Consider the following 19724-nt stretch of genomic DNA (forward strand, 5'->3'; position numbering starts at 1 on the left):
AAAATAGATAGTTTAAAGAATAACAGATTTTCCAACCCAAGAGTTTGTAAACTGCTAAGTTTTTGCTGTTTCTGTGGCGGTGATCTCCTCATTTGGTCTTTTCCCCATCTATGTAATTTTCTAACTAATGGCTGCTTTAATAAGAATCAGTTCTTGCCTAAATGCATCTTCCCACCCTCTTTAAATTTTCTCTTCCCTCTAGTTTCTGCAATACTCTCTCCAGATTCTCACTTGCTCATGCATCACGCATCTTCAACTTCCTATGTCAAAAATTATTAACTACCTATGATAATGCTGAGAACACAAGAGTGAATGAAGTGAGCAAGTTTCTAACCATTATGGAGCTTTCAGTCTAGAGAGCAAGACACACAATGAAATGAGCACAGAAGTGACTAGAAACTGTCATAAGTTTTTAGAATTAGAAACTGTGATATGTTTTTATTTGTAGATTAAAAAAAAATCCAGTTCCTAATACAGGTTCAGCACATAGAAGGTACTCACTCCATGGTGACTGATTAAACATCTACCTCTCCATATAACAATGTACTGGTAAATGTTGAACTACAATATGAAAAATGAAATAGAATAACATTAAATCATATTTCAAATCAATAAATAAGGGTGCTCTTTGTATAATGAAAATTAAGAGTCCCCTGAATATCATTAAGACAACCTTTTTTACAAATGCACTGTTGACTTCCAACTAAACTGGAGACATTTCCTCAATTAGACTTGGAAGAGATTGTTAGTTTGACTCTGAATTCTAGACTAGCAAAATCTGATTAATAATTACAAATGGCAAGTGTATGAACATCTTTATAGGAAAAGAGAACCATTTAGAAAGAATGATCAGAAATTCAATATGCTGTAAATTCGACAAAGCAAAATAAAACATAATAGATTGCCAGTATACTTATTGGTTCCCAAAATGTATATTTTGCTTGCATCTACACCATCAGCATTTCTGTTTGCTTAAAGCCTTTATCCCTGCTGGATCGTTAGTAGTCACTGCACTCCAAACTCATGCCAGTTGAAAATAAAGGTAACGAAGTTTTCTTCATCAACAGCCTGTAGGCTCACAAAATTGAACCTGTTCTTTTATCTGCCTGTGTTCATTTAGCCCACCAAGCAGTCTTTATTAAAGCTGAGGCATCAGGCAGTCAAAGTTCATTAATACCATTTATATAATCTCTGCAGTTTCAATTAACTCAGCAAGACATTCTACTACATGATAACAGTCTCATTAATTCAATAAAATCCCATAACTATTAACAATATGGTCGATGTTAAACGGGGTGTCACCTAGTACAAAATAATAGCTTTAACAGCTTGTGATGAAACTCAAGGTTTTTTTTCTTAAATTTGATCTGGCTAAATATTCAGTCCTTCTTTAGTAAGGTATTATTTCTATGTAAAGAATCTATAGGATTTTAAACATGTACAGGGAGTAATTAAGTCTTATTAAGGGACTCCCAAGAGTATGTTAATGATACTTTCTTATTCAGTAATTGACTTTGTCTAAATTATCAAGAATCTGACCTTCCCTATTCCTGCCTAGTCTTCCTTACAAATGCAGAGGCCCACACACATCACTAATGTTTGAGTGCAGTTATTATGTTTTTATTCCTTGTCTGTGGAATTTGTTTCCATTATTATAACACTTCCTTAATTGACTTTTTTCTTTCTCTAAAGAAGAATGTGTAACTTGGGATAATTTTATTCTGACTTGGTTTGCTATCTCTAAATCTTTTACTGTGAGGTATTTTCAAATATTGGAAAGAAGAAAGGGCACAATGAAGAGATAAGCTTGATAATAGAAGCCAACACAATGAGGAGAGAACACAAAAACAGAAAGAAGTCTGAACTACTGGAATAACTAATGCTGCAGAACCATTTTGCCCCTAGACTTCTTGCAAAGTGTGTTAACAACATCCTTTGAGTTCAAGTCATTCTGAATGGGATTTTCTGTTATTTGCTTCCAAAAGTCCTACACTGATATTTACTTCCTCCCAGTCTTCTTTTTGGTTTCTTTGTTTTGGGTCTTTGAACTTTTTATCTGACTTCTGGAGAGTCTATCTGGCTTAGAAAGGTCTTTCCAATCCTGCAATTATAAACAATTCCCCGCATTTTTTACAATATTTCATTTAAAATTTTCAGTTTTCATATTTATATCTTGATGCCACCTGGAATTTATTCTTCAATAAACGTATAATTTAATCTTTTTTCTAGATGGAAAATCAAACATGGCAAGTCAATATCCTTTTCTCCCATTAAAGGAAAATATCCTATCTTATCATATTAAAATTCATATACAACTGGACCTGTTCTTAGTTTGTTCCACTGATCCATGTTGATTCCCATACTAATGTCATATTAGCTTGATCACAGAATGTTTACAACGTTTTCATACCTCCCTTTGCCATTCTCCCCTTGCCTTACATTCTGTAGCAACTCTAAAATATTTAATAATGATAATAATAGTAAATCCACCATAAATACCAATAAGAACACTTAATGATCACTATGTGTTTTTAACTCTACAAAGCCAATACTATTATTGTCCTCCTCTTACTGACAGTAAAGTAAGATTTAGAAAATTTAAGTAAGTAAATTGTCCAGGATTATGTAGCTAGCAAATGCTTGAGCTGAGATTTAAATAACAGATTTAAGCCCAGACCCAGTGCTCTTAACCCCTAAGCTGTATTATCTCCATTAAAATTATGGTAAAGCTTTTTGGCACTAAATTTAAAATGACTATGTCCAGTTTTTAAAAAAATGCATCTCTCTCTGATTATCACTGGAATGATAATACATTTACATATTAATTTGGGAAGAAGTAATACTTCATGCCTTCCCATCTACAAACATACAACCACTCTCCTGTTTATTCAACTCTTGCTTTATGTCCTTCAATAACATTTATAGTTTTCTTCACATATCTTTTGCATCTATATTGTTATATTTATTTCAAGGCATTTTTAAGTTTTGGTCGTCATTATGAATGGGATATATTTTTTCCATCTTCCATTCTAAAAGTGAAAATCACCATGTAATTAACATGAAAGCATATTACTAGTATTGAAATGTAAGATAAACTTAGTTCCCTTGGGTATTCTATGTATATAAAAACAAATACATTATTTAGGACAACTGGAATATGACTTCGCTTATTTTCTTTATTTTCTTAAATTTTATTTAAATTCAATTAATTAGGGGCACCTGGGTGGCTCAGTGGGTTAAGCCTCTGCCTTCAGCTCAGGTCGTGATCTCTGGATCCTGGGATCGAGCCCCACATTGGGCTCTTTGCTCAGCGGGGAGCCTGCTTCCCTCTCTCTCTCTGCCTGCCTCTCTGCCTACTTGTGATCTCTCTCTGTCAAATAAATAAATAAAATCTTAAAAAAAAATAAATTCAATTAATTAACATATGGTGTATTATTAGTTTCAGAGGTAGAGCTCAGTGATTCATCAGTACTTTATTATCTTTAAACTGATCAAGTATATTTCAAACTAAATACATTACTCTAGGGGTGCCTGGGTGGCTCAGTCAGAAGAGTGTGTGACTCCTGATTCCAGGTTTGTGAGTTGGATCCCCATGCTGAGTGTAAGATTACTTAAATAAACTTAAAAAAAAAAGAAAAAAATATATATATACACATACACATTGCTCTAGCCAAACAGGTGCTTTCTGTTTTATTACATTGAAGTTAGAAAGTGATCAGTTGGACATACATTGAAAAGTTTTGTTAGAGAATTTATTAATTTGATTTAAATTCCTACTTACTATACATTTTGATAAATACATAAAATATCCAACTTTTCTCCCTCTCCGACTCCCATTTGTGTTCCCTCTCTCGCTGTGTCTCAGTCAAATAAATAAGTAAAACCTTTAAAAAAAAAACCAACTTTTGTATTTCTATTGGAATATCATAAGCTTAAGTAGAAACCTAGATACTTCTTTGTATATTAAATAATGTATATTACAATGAAAGCAAAACATAATCCAACAATCTTAATCTTCTTTCCTTTAGTAATGGGATAAATATCTGGATACCAAAGAATATCATAAATTTCAAAAAATTTGGAGGAACTTTCCGAAGTTATATCACCAGTAAATCTTAAAAGAGTAGAAGGACATTGATTATTTTTTACACAGCATGTCACATATTTATAAATGCTGTATTTAGAAACAATATTTATACATACAACTCTGAAAAGTTTTATTACTAGATTGGCTTCAAAGATGCTGTTTATAAACAAACTCCCAAAAGTTGAAAGAAAAGATTGAACGCCTTATATAAGACAATTTGGTGGAATGTCTTATAATAAGGAAGAAGCATATGTGCTTCAATGAGCTTACTTTTCTCACCATGCAGCTGACAAGCAGCTCTTTGATTGCTTTACTATTATGATACAACTTTGGATACAATAAAGGCTACATTATTGCTCTATCATTTGTCAAGCTGTATAGAAAATTCTGAGTCAATGGATGCCACCTGTACGATATTTTCATTACCTGTTTATAAAGCAACTGCTCGTTTTCTCTAGCATAACAGAAAAGAACATCTGTAAGAATTTTTCTCACATTTTCTTGTTGGAAAAACTGCATTTCAGGAAACCTGAAGAAAGAAAACACAGGATTAAAACTGACTAGCAGAATTCTAAGAATTAGCTTCAAACTCTCATGTTTAAGAGGTATCAAAGGCTACTTTTAGGTGTTAGTACAAGTGTGTATTTACCATGCAACTAGCTTATGCCACTGGTGGGACTGATAAGGTAAGAGAAAAAGGGTGAGAAAAGGGAAATTATTCTATCACAGATGGAAACTGTACCTTTCAACACCTAAATATTTCAAATGTCTCCATGTATTTAAAGTCCTCACACAGTGGATATGACAGTTCTTAAGCAAAATGAATCATAGCCTATATATTTGGGATGCAGGATAACTTTGTTTTAGCCCATTTAGTTTTTAGGACTAGAATGTGATTTTGGATGTACCAGCTTTTTGAAGAAATCATTATATACTTTTTTAATGCCAGTATTAGGATTTAAATTATTATACATGACCATGCTGTTAGTTTGTCTGATTAAAATGTTGACTTCAAATGGAACAAGTTAGTCAGTATTGCTTAAACGCTCTCCAGATCAAAAATTCTACCAGGCGCTTTGAGGTAATGTGAAATAGAAAAAGGGCACAGTATCCACTTGAAAGGAGATTACATAGTTGCTATTGGTTTTTTAGTTTAGTTTTTTTCTTTTTTTTAAAGATTTCATTTATTTATTTGACAGAGAGATAGAGCCAGGGAGCATGGGGTGGGGAGCGCAGGGAAAATGGCAGAGGAAGAGGGAGAAGGAGGCTTCCCGTTGAGTGGGGAGCCCCACAAGGGGCTTGATCCCTGGACCCTGAGATCACGTCTGGGGCTGAAGGCAGAGACACTTAACTGACTGAGCCACTCAGGTGGCCCTACATAGTTGTTCCTAATGAAAGAATATACAATTCTAACAATCCAAAGAACAAATACATAGCAAATTAATACAAAATGAGTACATAAGGGAAAAAGGAATGTCACCTAGAAGTTAACAGTCATAAACAGGTTCAATCACAAAGGGTTTAAAAAAGAATTTTTATTTCTCTCTGTTGTCTGATTGCTGTTGCTAGGACTTCTAATACTATGTTGAACAAGAGTGGTGAAAGTGGGCATCCTTGTCTTGTTCCTAATCTCAATGGGAAGGCTGCAAGCTTTTTCCCATTGAGGATGATATTTGCTGTGGGTCTTTCATAGATAGATTTGATGAGGTTCAGGAATGTTCCCTCTATCCCTATACTTTGAAGCGTTTTAATCAGGAACGGATGTTGGATTTTGTCAAATGCTTTTTCTGCATCAATTGAGAGGACCATGTGGTTCTTCTCTCTTCTCATATTAATTTGTTGTATCACATTGATTGATTTGCGAATGTTGAACCATCCTTGTAGCCCAGGGATGAATCCCACCTGATCATGGTGGATAATCTTTTTAATGTGCTGTTGGATCCTGTTGGCTAGGATCTTGTTGAGAATCTTAGCATCCATATTCATCAGTGATATTGGTCTGAAATTCTCCTTTTTGGTAGGGTCCTTGCCTGGTTTGGGGATCAGGGTAATGCTGGCTTCATAGAAAGAGTCTGGAAGTTTTCCATGTGGTCCATATACACTATGGAGTATTATGCCTCCATCAGAAAGGATGAATACCCAACTTTTGTAGCAACATGGACGGGACTGGAAGAGATTATGCTGAGTGAAATAAGTCAAGCAGAGAGAGTCAATTATCATATGATTTCACTTATTTGTGGAGCATAACAAATAGCATGGAGGACAAGGGGGGTTAGAGAGGAGTAGGGAATTTGGGTAAATTGGAAGGGGAGGTGAACCATGAGAGACTATGGACTCTGAAAAACAGTCTGAGGGGTTTGAAGTGGCGGGGGGGGTGGGAGGTTGGGGTACCAGGTGGTGGGTATTATAGAGGGCACGGCTTGCATGGAGCACTGGGTGTTGTGAAAAAATAATGAATACTGTTTTTCTGAAAATAAATAAATTGGAAAAAAAAAGAATTTTTATGAGAGGAGAAAGAGGAAGATGGCATATCAGTGGTAAAGATAACAAAATCAGAAAGAGAGATGAAGGCACAGAAGGCAATGAGTACTCCAAGGGTATGGCACAGTATGGCAATCAGTACTGAGAAATAGAAGTCCTTCCATGAAGTACTGCCAGTCCAGAGCAGGATGATGAGATAGGAGAAAAGGTGGGGCAGGTCTGGAAAGAGCTCGGTATTGCTAAATCTACAAAGAAAAACCAACCAAGTAACTCTACATTTTTGAATAGGTAAGTGAAAAAGAAAATAATATTTGAGTAACTCTAAGTGGGAATAAGCCTTGAAAGAGGAGAGATTACAGGAAGGAACAAGATGGCATTACAATGAAGTGGAAAAAATCACAACCCTGAGAAGAAAAGCCTGCATTCAAATTCACGTTGCATAATTACTAGCTACATAATCTTAAGTAAGTGACTGCTTAACTTCCTCACCTATTCAGTGGAGGGAATAATACTGATTTTGTGATCAAGATGAGATCATGTTAAAGCACCAAGAACAGTGCCTGGCAAGCAGTAAATGTGCAGGAACAGAGGTCTTTAATAGTCTTTGAGTATTGGTACTTTAGGGGATAAATAAGTGAATTAGGTGGCTTTGGGGAGGTTGAGGAGAAAGAGTACCTAACCATGGAAGAACAGGGCATTATCAAAACAAAAAAATACTCCTTAATGAGTCTTTTAAAGAGCAAAAATGGCTGTTATACTTCAGATTGTAAGGGCTAACTGTCTTGTTCTGGAGACTTCAGCTGTTTTATGCTTCATTCTGATCCTTTTCTTGCTCCCTGTGAGAGTTAATGACTTTCTTCCCAGTCTAGTCTGGGTTCCTGGGTTAACTATGCTAATGGTTTGTGAAGCATCTCGTTTCTGGTCCTAATTTTTATAATAAATTGAAGCCTATTTTATCTTCATCTGCTCATGTGACTTTCGCTTGAAATTCCGTTGGATGTGCAACTGTCCCCAAACACATACATTTGGTTTTATCTCTAGTAAAGGAGACCTCTTTCTTGGATTGCCAGTAATAACCCATGGATCTGAGCGAGATGACCTCATATTTCTCCATGAATCTTAATTTGATGACCCCTCCAGATAGTTTCCACTCAGGCAAGGGAGTGTGAGTAGGCATAAATGACCTTAGCTCCCAAAGAAGAGAAAAATTAACCTGACAGTAGATTCAAAGCAAGAATATTGTATCATAGAAGCCAAAGGTATTCCAGAAAGATGTCAAATGCACTGAACCAGGGAAGAAACAAAACCACTTTTTAAATGACTTCTTTGGGAAAAAAGAAAGTTGATAAAGCCCTTAGAAGTCAAATATCCCAAACTAAAGTAATCGGGATGAGAGACAGGTAAGCAGTTAAATTGCTAAAAAGAAACTTCTTAGGAAAATTTAGTCACTAAGGTAAAAAAAGATTAATCCTTCAGAGAATGGAAATTGTTTCTCCTTCTTCCTCATTAGATGACTTAAATCTAGCCTTAACTTTTTTTTTTTTTAACTGAGGTATAATTGACATACATTATATTAGTTTCAGGTGTAAAACATAATGATATGATATTTGCATACACTGCGAAATGATCATCACAATAAGTCTAGATACCATCCTTGCCATGTCTTTAAGTAGGATTCTTGCCCCATAATTTAGATCACATGGCTTAAATGATTTTGCCCATCCCCTGAAAATTTTCCATGCACACCAGCACAACCAAATTTTGCGTAGCTGATGCAATCTGAACTGATTATGCAAGAAAGTACTAAAAACTGCAACATCCACTTTGTAACAAATACCCATGAACTATATAGTAAGAGTTTAATACCTAACTACTAAAAATGTAAATTATATTACATACCAATTCATAGTTTCATTTAAATGCATACTAACCACTTGCAAGATTAAAAACAAGAGAGCTACAAGAATTAAATTGCAGGTAGATAATTTAAATTACCCACTTTTAGCAAATACCCAATCAACTAAAAATGTGTATTAGGCAGACATAGCATATCCATGCAACAGCACACTATCTACAACACTACTCTACAACCCTAAAGTGCCAATTTATGAAGTTTCATGATACCTTCTTTTTAGAAAAGTATGACTTGCTCTCTAAATTCTGATGGTTTCACAGCATCAAATAAAGTAAGGCAGAAAGACACAGAAAAGTTTTTTAAACGGTATAAAAGTTTACACTATTTAAGAAGCTGGATAAAGAATTTTCATTCAGAGAAGTTTTAAGCTGAATAAGTCTTTGGAGATTAGCCAGGCTAAGTCAGAAGGTCACAAGTAAGGATTCTGAAGCAGAGAGATACACACCTGCCCCCACATATCTGGGTGGTTAGGGCAGCGGTACTTCCCCACTGCTTCACTCATCAATTATAAGTGAGTCAGACATACACATTTAGGTAAAATTCCATGAGTTCAGAATTACCAAGAAGAACTACATCATGAGGTTGATGAATACACATGAATAATAACATATTTCCCACAACAAAAACTTGATTGTCTTATTGTTAGGCTTCACACCAGAAGATATACCATCTACATGGATCAGAAATAAGGGAGAAAAGTACAGTGAGTAGTTTTTCTAGGAACTGTACTAATCAGTTTGGGTTTTTAAAAAAGATTTTATTTATTTACCTAGTTGAGAAAGAGGTAGGGGAAAAGCAGAGGAGCACAGGGAAAGGGACAAGGAGATTCCATGCCTAGCACAGAGCTGGATGAGGGGCCCGATCTGGGGCCCCCCATGACACTGAGATCACGACCAAAGCTGAAACCAAGAGTCTGATGCTCAACCGACTGAGATCCAGGCCCCCCAGTAATTATCAGTTTTTAATGATATGTTTTCTGTTTCAAAATAGCTTCCCTGCCATCCATTACATGTTTTTTTTTGGTTTGTTTGTTTTGTTTTATTTTTTAACCCCAGGCCATCTGGTATTGATTGAAGATAGGTAAAGTAATTTGAACACCATGGGGCAAATTTACTTCTGAAACAATAATGAAAAATCACAAAATACAGACCCAAGTGGGCCTCAATAATAGTTAAGATTTTGAAAATCAATAGTGACTCTACACTTCCATTAAAAAAAAGAAAGAAAGAAATGGTAGTAACTTCCATAAAGATGAGGTAGAGAAAAAAAAAGTTAAAACTGTGTTAAGTTTATGATTCAAAACAATTATCTGATAGCAAATAAAAGGGAATAAAATTCATAACAAATGGGCCTAAAGATAAATTTCATTATTATCAGAAAATGGAAGCCCAAGTGAAGAAATTTCTAAATTTGGCCAGAAAATGAAAATGGTAAATAAGTGAGATTGAAACACTGACATAGATAAAAACCAAAGAGAAAGTAATATTTAAGTACTCCATGATGAAATTTAGACAATACAGTCTAAGATTTTTCTTTTTCTTCTTTTTATTTACTTATTTTTACTGTATCCTAGACTTCTTTAAGAACAAAGTGATGAGTGATGTGGGGATTAAAGCAAGAGCATCCTTGAACTTTACCTTCCCTCCAACTAGTTCCCCCCCAAAACCCCCTGCTCCCACACCCTTCATGTTCCCAAATCTGTTCTCAGTGAATAAAGAATTTAATCCCAGAGCCCTTGTACAAATCCCAGGCTCTCTTACCCTAGCCCTCCCCCTTCTTCTGCCCCCCATTCCTGGGATGGGCAAGCACCACAGTTTGAATGCACAGGAGAGCCCAGACCGGTGACAGACACAGAAGGAAAGGCCTCACCATCAGGGAAAGGGACTGAGTACCACCATCCCAATTCCTGACCTGCCAGGAGGGGCTTGGAAGCACAGCAAGGTCCTAAGGCAAACCCAGCAGGGTGTCAGAAGCCAGGTGCTTTGCCATGGGGAACAAGGGCACCCCAAACTGGGGACCTAGAAAAGTGAGGGCTCTCCAAGGGACTCTAAGATTTTTCTTGATTTTCTTGATGGAAAAAAAAGTAGTATTTCAGTTCCAAGTTAACAGATCAATATTTAAAATACAGCAGTTTCTCTCCCAAGATGTGTGAAGGAACTTATAATCAGACAAATTTTACATATTGCAAATTAATACCAAGAGATATAAAACTTTGGTGTATGAGTTTTGTTCTGCATCTTGAAATAACCCAAAATTCACAGGTGTTATAGTCTTCATCACAAGACTTTAAAACTTTCATTATGTAAAATTCAAACATTTCTAAAGAATAGACATGGTAGACTCAATAAATCCATCACCCAATATCATTACCAACCAGTTCTTGATTCATATATAGTCCTCCCTCAATTCCGTATTTTGAAACAAATCTGAGATGTCACAACTATATCTCTAAAAGGACTCTAAAAACATAACCATATACAATTCTAACACTATGACTAATAAAATAATCCATTCATTAAATCAAATATCCAGGCAATGAGCAAATTCCCCTAATTTTTTTTTTTTAGTTTGTTCAAGATCCAAAAAATGCCCATATGTTACAATTTGTTGATGTATCTCTTAAGATTTATTCTTCCCCTCCCTTTTCTCCTCCCTGTCTCTGTCACTACAATGTATTTGTTAAGGAAGCCAGGTTATTTATTGTGTCGAAATGTCCCACATTCTGAATTTTTCTTATTGTTCCTCTATTTTGTTATTTAACACACTCCTCCTGCTATACAGCCTATAAACTGGTAGTCAGGTCCAGAGACTTCATCAAATTCAAACAATTTTCAACAAAATTCTTCATGGGTGGTATGAAAGTTTTAGCATACATTTACAAATTCTTTGACACTTCTGTGAAAAGGTGAAGGAGTCTAACTCCTCTCCATTTGAATGCATGCTGACCTTAGTGACTACTTTCTCACAAAGTGATGCTGTAACACAACTTCCATCTGACTCTCTGTGGACACATCCTTGGAACTCAGATATCATGCTGCTAGGCAGTCAAGCAGCTACATGGGAGGGCCATAGGAGGTGTTCTAGTCCCCAGCTGCAGCAAAGGTCTCTGCTGAGAGCCAGACATGGGAGTGAACAAGGCTTCACACGATTTCCAGCCCCCACCCTTCAAGCAGGCTTGGCCAATACCACATGGAACAGAGGGAAACTGTCTGCCTCAGTCTTACCCAGGTTGTACATTCATCAACAAAATAAATGCTGCTGTTTTATGCTTTGGGGTGGTTTACGATGTAGCAATAGGTAACCATCACAGTTGGTATTATGTACTTCCATCAAGATGCATATATTAGCTTATTTATTTTTTAGGATGCTAGCAACCACTGATGATCATTGCCTACATCTATCAATTCATTAGAGGTTGTAAATAGTAAAACTCTTAATTCTATCATTTTACCTTCATTATCTAAAACACATATATAATAAAAAAATTTCCTTTTATCAATTTTTACTTATCCTGAAGTAAAGCCAGCATAATTTTGAAAAATCTTGACTTCCATTACATTTGCCCATGGATACTTGTTGTAGACATCTAAATGAATGAAAGAATGGCCACTAATTTTGTCACAAAAGTAGTTTACAACAACCAGACTATTCTATGTGCCTTTTGGGTATCTTCCCACGTGACTACAGTATATTGGAATGAATCAGGAAGTAAGGGATGGAGAAAAGCCACACAACAACTTTAGAGCCCCAATAGCCAGGAACCCAGGTGCCTGATGTAACTTAAATGGAAAGATATTCAACATGGCAGTGATCTGTGATAATACAAACAGACAATTAAGAGAAGCGAGGCAAATTTCTGGGTCATCTATAATGAAGAGTTCCTCAGACAACAAAGAGACAAAAAAATTTAAAAAAAAATTAAAAATCCCAAGCAAAAAAAGGGTTAAGAAAAGAGTGAAATGATAAAGGGCTTTGTCACTGCATTATAGTACATAATTAGGTAATTAGAAGTATTAAAACAGACAAAGCATTGGGCCCAGATGAATTACTGAAGATGCAAGTATTCAATAAGATGTCCCAGGGGAAAAAATAAAGCCCTTGGTGAAGGTTTATAATCATGCAGTAGGACAGAGAAGCACAGAAGGACTTGTAGGAACAATAACTGATGTTATGTTCATACTTCAAAAACAGAATTTCAAAACAAGCATTCATCCAAAATTTAAAATGAGCTGATGGAAACTCCCTAGAATACTATTAAACACCAAAATAATGATAATACCTTCTTCTGGTTTATTGTTTTATCAAAGAAAAAGTAGAAAATCAAGCAAAAACCATCAAGAGAAGCAATTTCATATAGAATGAAAGCAGGCAGACTTTTTCTTCCTGAGCTCCCTATTTTGGTTGATTTCACCACTGTCCCTATTCAACCAAATATGCTTTCTCGTCTTTGCAGGCACACAGCTGGATTTAATTTCTCAGCTTTTTTCTCAGTGAGCTGTAACAGGTGACCAAGTGCTAGCCAATGAAATGAGAGTAGAAATGATGTTTGACCACAAAATTCAACCCCCACCTCCACTTCAGCAAGGCCCCATACACATTTTTCCTTTCAGCTGGATAGAAGAGAAAAGGTCATCCAGGAGGCTTGGGAAGTTATCTGTGGATGGTGGTGGTTTTAAAAATACACGTGCAAATTCTTAAGAATATATTCCTCTCTTGGATTGCTTGCTCTGGGAGTAGTCTCTGGAGAAAGACATGTAAGCAGCCCCACACAGAGATGTACGTGGAGAGGAACCAATATGGATCCTCCAGCCCTAGTCAAGCCTCCAGATGACTGTAGCTCCAATTGATATCTGACTGCAATCTCATGAGACTCCTAAGCCAGAACCTTTTGGCTAAGCTGCTCTCCAACTGCCGATATGCAGCAACTATGAAATAAATGATTATTGTTCCAAATCACTAGGTTTTGGTCAACTTATTATGCAGTTACAGATAACTAACACAGCCTTAAGTACCTGAATCTGGGGTGTTATTAAAAAACCATAAGATACATGGTAGGAGTGTCTATGGGACTGGAGAGAAGCTGGAAGGACCTTGTATACAGCACCAGATAAGTATTAATGCACACGAAAAAGGCTGCTGGCAAAAGACAGACTATGAGGAGGCAGCCAGTGAGGGTTTAAATGAAAATAAGGAAAACATTATAGGAAAAATGGAGGAAGAAGCTTCCTTATAACATAGCAGCAACATGGCAGCCTCTAGTTATACAGAAAATAGAAAATGTACCACATAAGCTAGGTGACCTAGCTAAGGAGCTATCCAGGCAGAGTGTTGAAGGTGCTGAGTTATATTTGTACTTATAGTAGAATGAGAGAGGAGAGAAGCAAAAGGAAGAACTGCTAAATGCAAAGGTTCTAGGACTTTGAAAATAAAACTTTTCATTCTCATCTTCTCTATTCAGCAAATGATGCTAACATTATTACAACAGTGCTTGTGGGCAAACATCAAATCTAAAACACAATTAAAAAAAAAAAAGTCTAAAGATGAAACCAAGGAAGTGAGTGTAAAATCTTTCGTTAAGATCTCAGAAGGCTCTAAAGTGGTGCCTCAGAGAACCCTGTGTCAGTCAAGATGCCCCAATGCCCTGTGACAATTGAAAGGCACGCCTCACAGAGCTTTTAGCAGTCAGAGGCCAGGGATGGTGCCGCACAGCCTACACAGCACGTGACAGCCTCACACAACAAAGAATGGGTCCAAGATGTCAATGCTCCCAGGTTGAGAAACTCAGCATTAGAGTATTATCAGCCTAGAGGGCACAAACCATATTTATTTAACCTCTTTCTGAGTAGACTTACAAAAACTCACCGACATTTCCATCTCCTGTTAGCTCCACAGAGTGCTCTGCATACAAAAGGTATTATTCACTTGATATTTCTTGAACTGAAAAAGTGTTAAGTCTAGGCAAATAACATTAACATTAACATAAAATATTACAGAGTTGTGGAAAGATTAGCAGTCCCAGGCATTATTTCCATTCTGGCCATTAACAAATAATATTTTCTTTTCATATTCTTTTTTAGTTTCAAATTTTCAGGTTTGCAAAATAGAGAGATGTAGTTAGATGACTACCAATAATACAAGTGTCTATTATGGGTGCCAGATACAAGAACTAAGCACTCAAGAAAATCTGAGAGAGCAAACAGACATTTTACAGATGTATTAAAAGGAGATAATTACAATAAAATGTACATGATCTTTAAAAAAGTAAAACAGACACTATTTTCCTTATCAGGACCTTCAATTTCCACGGCAGTAGCTAGCACATAGTAATTTCTCAAGTAATATTTGTTGGATAACTGAATAAATCCACAAACCTACAAACAAACCAATGAAAAATAAAAGTGAAATCTATGGACTCAGGGACTGGAAGTGGGAAGGTGAAGCAGAAGAAAAGCTGGGCAGAGTTCTGCTGTCATTGTTTCTCCAATTAACAAAGAAAAGAGCAATACAGTTTTCACAGGCCACAAACTGAAGGTGAACACTGATATTAAAAAGCTTAAAAAAAAAAAAAAAGTAGAAATCTGATGTGATGGCAATAGAATCGAGCCCATGAGGATAGTAAAAAATCTCCAAGAGGCCTAACATGGAAGATGGGAGTTTGAAATCACCTTACAAGGGAGATGATGAAGCAGAAGGGTTATGATGACAGGAAACAACAAAGAATGCACAGCGGAGAAAGGACAGGTGGGGGTGGAGTTTCAGGAGATGGGATGTGTCACCATCTAATAGACATTTCCATCAAAGCTTCCGTCTAGCTCTCCAACATCCTTAAACAGCAAGCCCTTGACCCTACTACACCCCTGCCTCAAAAACGAAAAACTTTCTACTCATCCCATAAAGGTGAAAAATTAGGGAAAAAATATATAAGGAGATAGACACATGCACTTTAAGCGCAAGATTCTCACAACTGAAAATAGTCTCTATTTTGCAATTTGTCAACAATTAAAACACTTTAAAGTAATTCAAAGCATTTACCCTTAACTAAGGTAGTTCAGTTCTGAATCTGCACTCAAGTTCTGAAAAGATTCTGTTCTACTACTGAACAGGTTATACCTGGTAGGAGCTATTACTTGACCACCCACCAGACTTTACTTTTGAACCTTCTTTAGTATGTGACCCCACAACTATATACAGCACTGAAAAACCTGGCTTACTTTAAAACAAGGAGGATCTCAAAAGCAAAACCTCTTCTGGTCGGCAGCTCACGGTGATCTATCCGTGCTGCCACTACATGGAGCTCTGCTTCCAACTCCAAACATTAGGGGCCTCAGGATGCTAACCGATCGAAGCACCACAACTGTCCGTTCTGCAGCAAACACACCTGCATTTTCACTCAAGTACTACAGAACTTTTTTCAAAATTGAAAGAAATCCCACAAACTGGAGTAAATGTGTAGTAAGAACTTGCATGCCTAAATGGAATAGAGATGGGAAAAATACATGTTAAAAACAGTACAGGAAAACACACACACACAGACACATACACACACACATATACGCGCAACTATAATAAAATATTTTGTTTTTACCTTAAATGTTGTCAAATGAGGCAGGACTACAGGCCATTTGACAAGAATTGTTTCTTGTATTCCTGAAAATCTGTTTTTCCCCTCTTTAATATTTAAGAAACACACACACACAGGTTGCCGACAACTCTCAGAGAGCGGCTTGTGTTGTCGTTTTCGCTTTCCCGGCTGTGAACAAGTGCATATGTGAGGGCTGGTCGTGCATGCACAAGCATGTACTCTGCCTGCATTAAATAAAATCACAACACAACACCAACTACATCCACTCATTCATGTGTGCCTGCAGTCCACCTCGAGGAGACTGAAAATATAAATACAAGCTGCTATTTTGGTGTGATCACACGAATATGGCAGCTTGTATTTTTTTTTTTTTCTCTTTAACATTTTAACACTGGGCAGATTGTCTGCATTAACACAAACCAAAATCAATTCTGCTCTGAAACTGCTTGTAAAATCTTCCTTCCCTAAGGAATTTTTTATTTAAGTCAAAAAATAGGCTTGGAGGATTCAGGACATCTTAACTTTGTGCAATACGGCAAACAATGCTGGACCAGAGGACTGGCAGTTATTTCTCTCTAAATGGGAACTTTGGAGAAGACAGACTTTAAGAAAAATTTTAAAAATCAGTTAAGTTCACCTTGTAAAATTACTTTTATGTATCATTAATATAGGAAAGATTTGCAAAGTAGTCTAATTTCAAGTTGCCTACTACAATATAAGTTAGTAACTAAATTTGACTAAAACTCAGGTGAGACTTGTATACTGTAAAAAAAAATTCACAGAGGTACTCTTAAATGCAGAGAAAGGAAATAAAAACCAAGTATTTAGCACAGACCATATCTAAAAATTCACTACAGATAAAAAATAAAATATAATAAAATATAATAAAAAATAGTAAAAATAACAAAATATAATAAAAAACAATAAAAATATAATAAAATATCATATACAAATATACAGCAATAAATTATACAACATTGCACAGTAGAACTTTTTATGATAGAAATGTTCTATATCTGTGTTGTCCCATCCAATAGCCATTAGCACTTGAAATAGGACTACTGTAAATGAAGACTTAATTTTTAATTTTGTTTAATTTAAATTTATACAGCTACTTGTGCCTGGACAGCACACACATCTATAATTTTAAAAGGGAATTTTAGTAATTGTTAGTGAATCCAAAAAATACTAAATTACAAGAAAAAACTGAGAAGACAAAGTTTGCTTGTATCAATTATATCTAAAGCTTGATCCATATATAAACTAGAACCAAAAGGAAGCATTAACATGACAAACTTGAGTTCTTAGGGATCCAGCCATATCATGGAGAGTGAAATAGGAAAGAAGGTCATTAACTGAAGAGCTGAGCGCCTGAAGTGCCACAGGAATAACCCTACAATAACTAGAAACATAAAGGACCAAGAATTGAAGATGATGACTGCCGTATCCAATAGGCAATCAGATAAACCTTAAATACAGTCAAAGTTACAGTGATAAGCTAAAGAATTTTAATCATTTAATTCAAGAGAGAGGAAGAATGCATCTGAAGAAAAAGCAATACTGTTTAGCAATAGCTTATTAATATGTTAACTTGCAAATGGTATTATATACACTACAAATACACTTTTAGAATAGACCTTGAGAGATCAAATAACAGACTTCCCTGATATCTAATACGGAAATATTTTATTCTGAACTTACTATTTCCCATCAATTTTATTTTTTTTTTTTATTTATTTTTTTTTTTTAAAGATTTTATTTATTTATTTGAGAGAGAGAGACAGTGAGAGAGAGCATGAGAGGGGAGAAGGTCAGAGAGCGAAGCAGACTCCCCATGGAGCTGGGAGCCTGATGTGGGACTCGATCCCGGGACTCCAGGATCACGCCCTGAGCCGAAGGCAGTCGTCCAACCAACTGAGCCACCCAGGCGTCCCCCATCAATTTTAAATAATACTATATTTCATTTAATGTTACAGTCTTTGAAGCATGGCAAAATTGGTTCAGAATGGACAATTCAAGCTCTGAATTAGAAATGCTGTAAATTAGAAGTTCCTTGATTTACCTTTTGATTATCAGTTTTCTCAGTAATAAAAATGAGAACAGTAACAACCTCATTAGGCTAACATAAGGAACAATTAATTGAAATGAATAGAAAACCCTTTGAGGCAAAAAAGGGCTAGCAGAATAAAGGAATATTAAAACTAGTTGAGGAGGAGATAATATTTAATATAGTGACATATTCAGATCAAATAAATTCAATAGTGATGGCAACAACACAGCTTATGAGACGAAATTATCTTGTTTAAACTCAGACTAGAAGGCTAATAACAGTATTTTTTTCAAAGTGTGCTTATGTCTCTGAAGACTAAAAATGTTAAAGACTGTTACTGCTAAAACTAAACAATACAGATCATCAATGATAAGATTCACAATCAGTGAGCTTTTAGTAAGCATCAACTTGATTCTATAGTGACACAAGAACAAATCAGGTCCATGCTCTCCAAGGCTGACCAGCAGATCTGAAAGATGGGTTAAACTCTCATACATATTCTTTCCATGACAGCACCAGTTATCTTGCACTGCAACTTTTTTTTTTGGCTGCTTTCTCTATTATACTTTGAGATTCTTAAGGGTCCATGCCATATTTATCTTGGCATCTCAGTGCCTGGCACCCTGAGGAGATTAATATAAATGTACTAAATACATTGGCAGATTGAATACACTGGCAGGTCTAAGTAAATATAGGATGCAACAAAATTAAGTAATATCATCAAAAAGTTATTAAGAAATTATACTAGAACACAGAACAGACATAGATTATTTCCAATTGTAAAGACTAGAAGATGTTTCATGGACAGGGTGATGATGAACTCAGGCCTTTAAAAATGAGCTTTCAGGAATTCCAAAAGGAACAATGAGGAGAACCAACATTCCAAGAGCGGGCAAGCAAGTAATGCAAAGCATGGAATATGGAACGCACAAAACCCATTCAGGAAATAATGCCACAGCATTGACCTAAAACAGAACCAGGAGGGACTTCGAATTTCTGGTTCTGCCTATAAGGAACCTGGACATCACTACTCCTCCCCAACAGGTAAAAAGCCTAACAGACTGAAAAATCAACAACTCCTCTTGGCTCTATAAGAGAGGGGAAGACACAGGACAAACAGGCAAATATAAGGAGTCACAACTTACCAGAGCAGAACTCATAAGCAAAACACCTGGTACGAACCAGTGCAGGAGAGGAAAACCTGAACTACAGTGAAGGAATTGCTAGAAGCTCAGTACGGAGAACTCTGAGAGTTAAATACTCCGAGGAACCCAGTAATAGGGAGACCCCCCCAAACCCCGCAAACAGCTCCAAGAGCTTGACCAGGATTCCACAGTAAATATCAGGAAAAAAATCCCCTTGGCTTCTAGTATGTGGGCGGGGTGGATTCATTCTGAACAGAGCACTGGGTTCTTAACAAAACCTGCCCCCCCAAAACAAAAACAAACAACAACAACGAGGACAAGAATGAAAACCCGCCCTCAGGGAAAAGCAGGTAACCAGAGAAGATCTGCTGAGGTGTTCTTAGACCCTACATGACCTGGGGGAAGGGAAATACCCAACTCCAGTCCACTTTAACCATTCTGCCCCATCTATGAGGGTGCAGAGA

General features: G+C 36.3%; 1 protein-coding gene across 4 annotated transcripts in view; it reads right to left on the reverse strand.

The window, feature by feature from the left end:
* Positions 1 to 19724, reverse strand: part of TBC1D5 (TBC1 domain family member 5) — a 555945-nt gene that overhangs the window by 218559 nt on the left and 317662 nt on the right. For all 4 annotated transcript variants that reach the window (XM_044252521.1, XM_044252518.1, XM_044252519.1 and 1 more), the window contains one exon: positions 4514 to 4616. In XM_044252521.1, the coding sequence (XP_044108456.1) occupies positions 4514 to 4616 (103 nt within the window). The remainder of the gene's footprint in view (positions 1 to 4513; positions 4617 to 19724) is intronic.

Source organism: Neovison vison, chromosome 6, assembly GCF_020171115.1.
Source record: "Neovison vison isolate M4711 chromosome 6, ASM_NN_V1, whole genome shotgun sequence".
Taxonomy (NCBI): Eukaryota; Metazoa; Chordata; class Mammalia; order Carnivora; family Mustelidae; genus Neogale; species Neogale vison.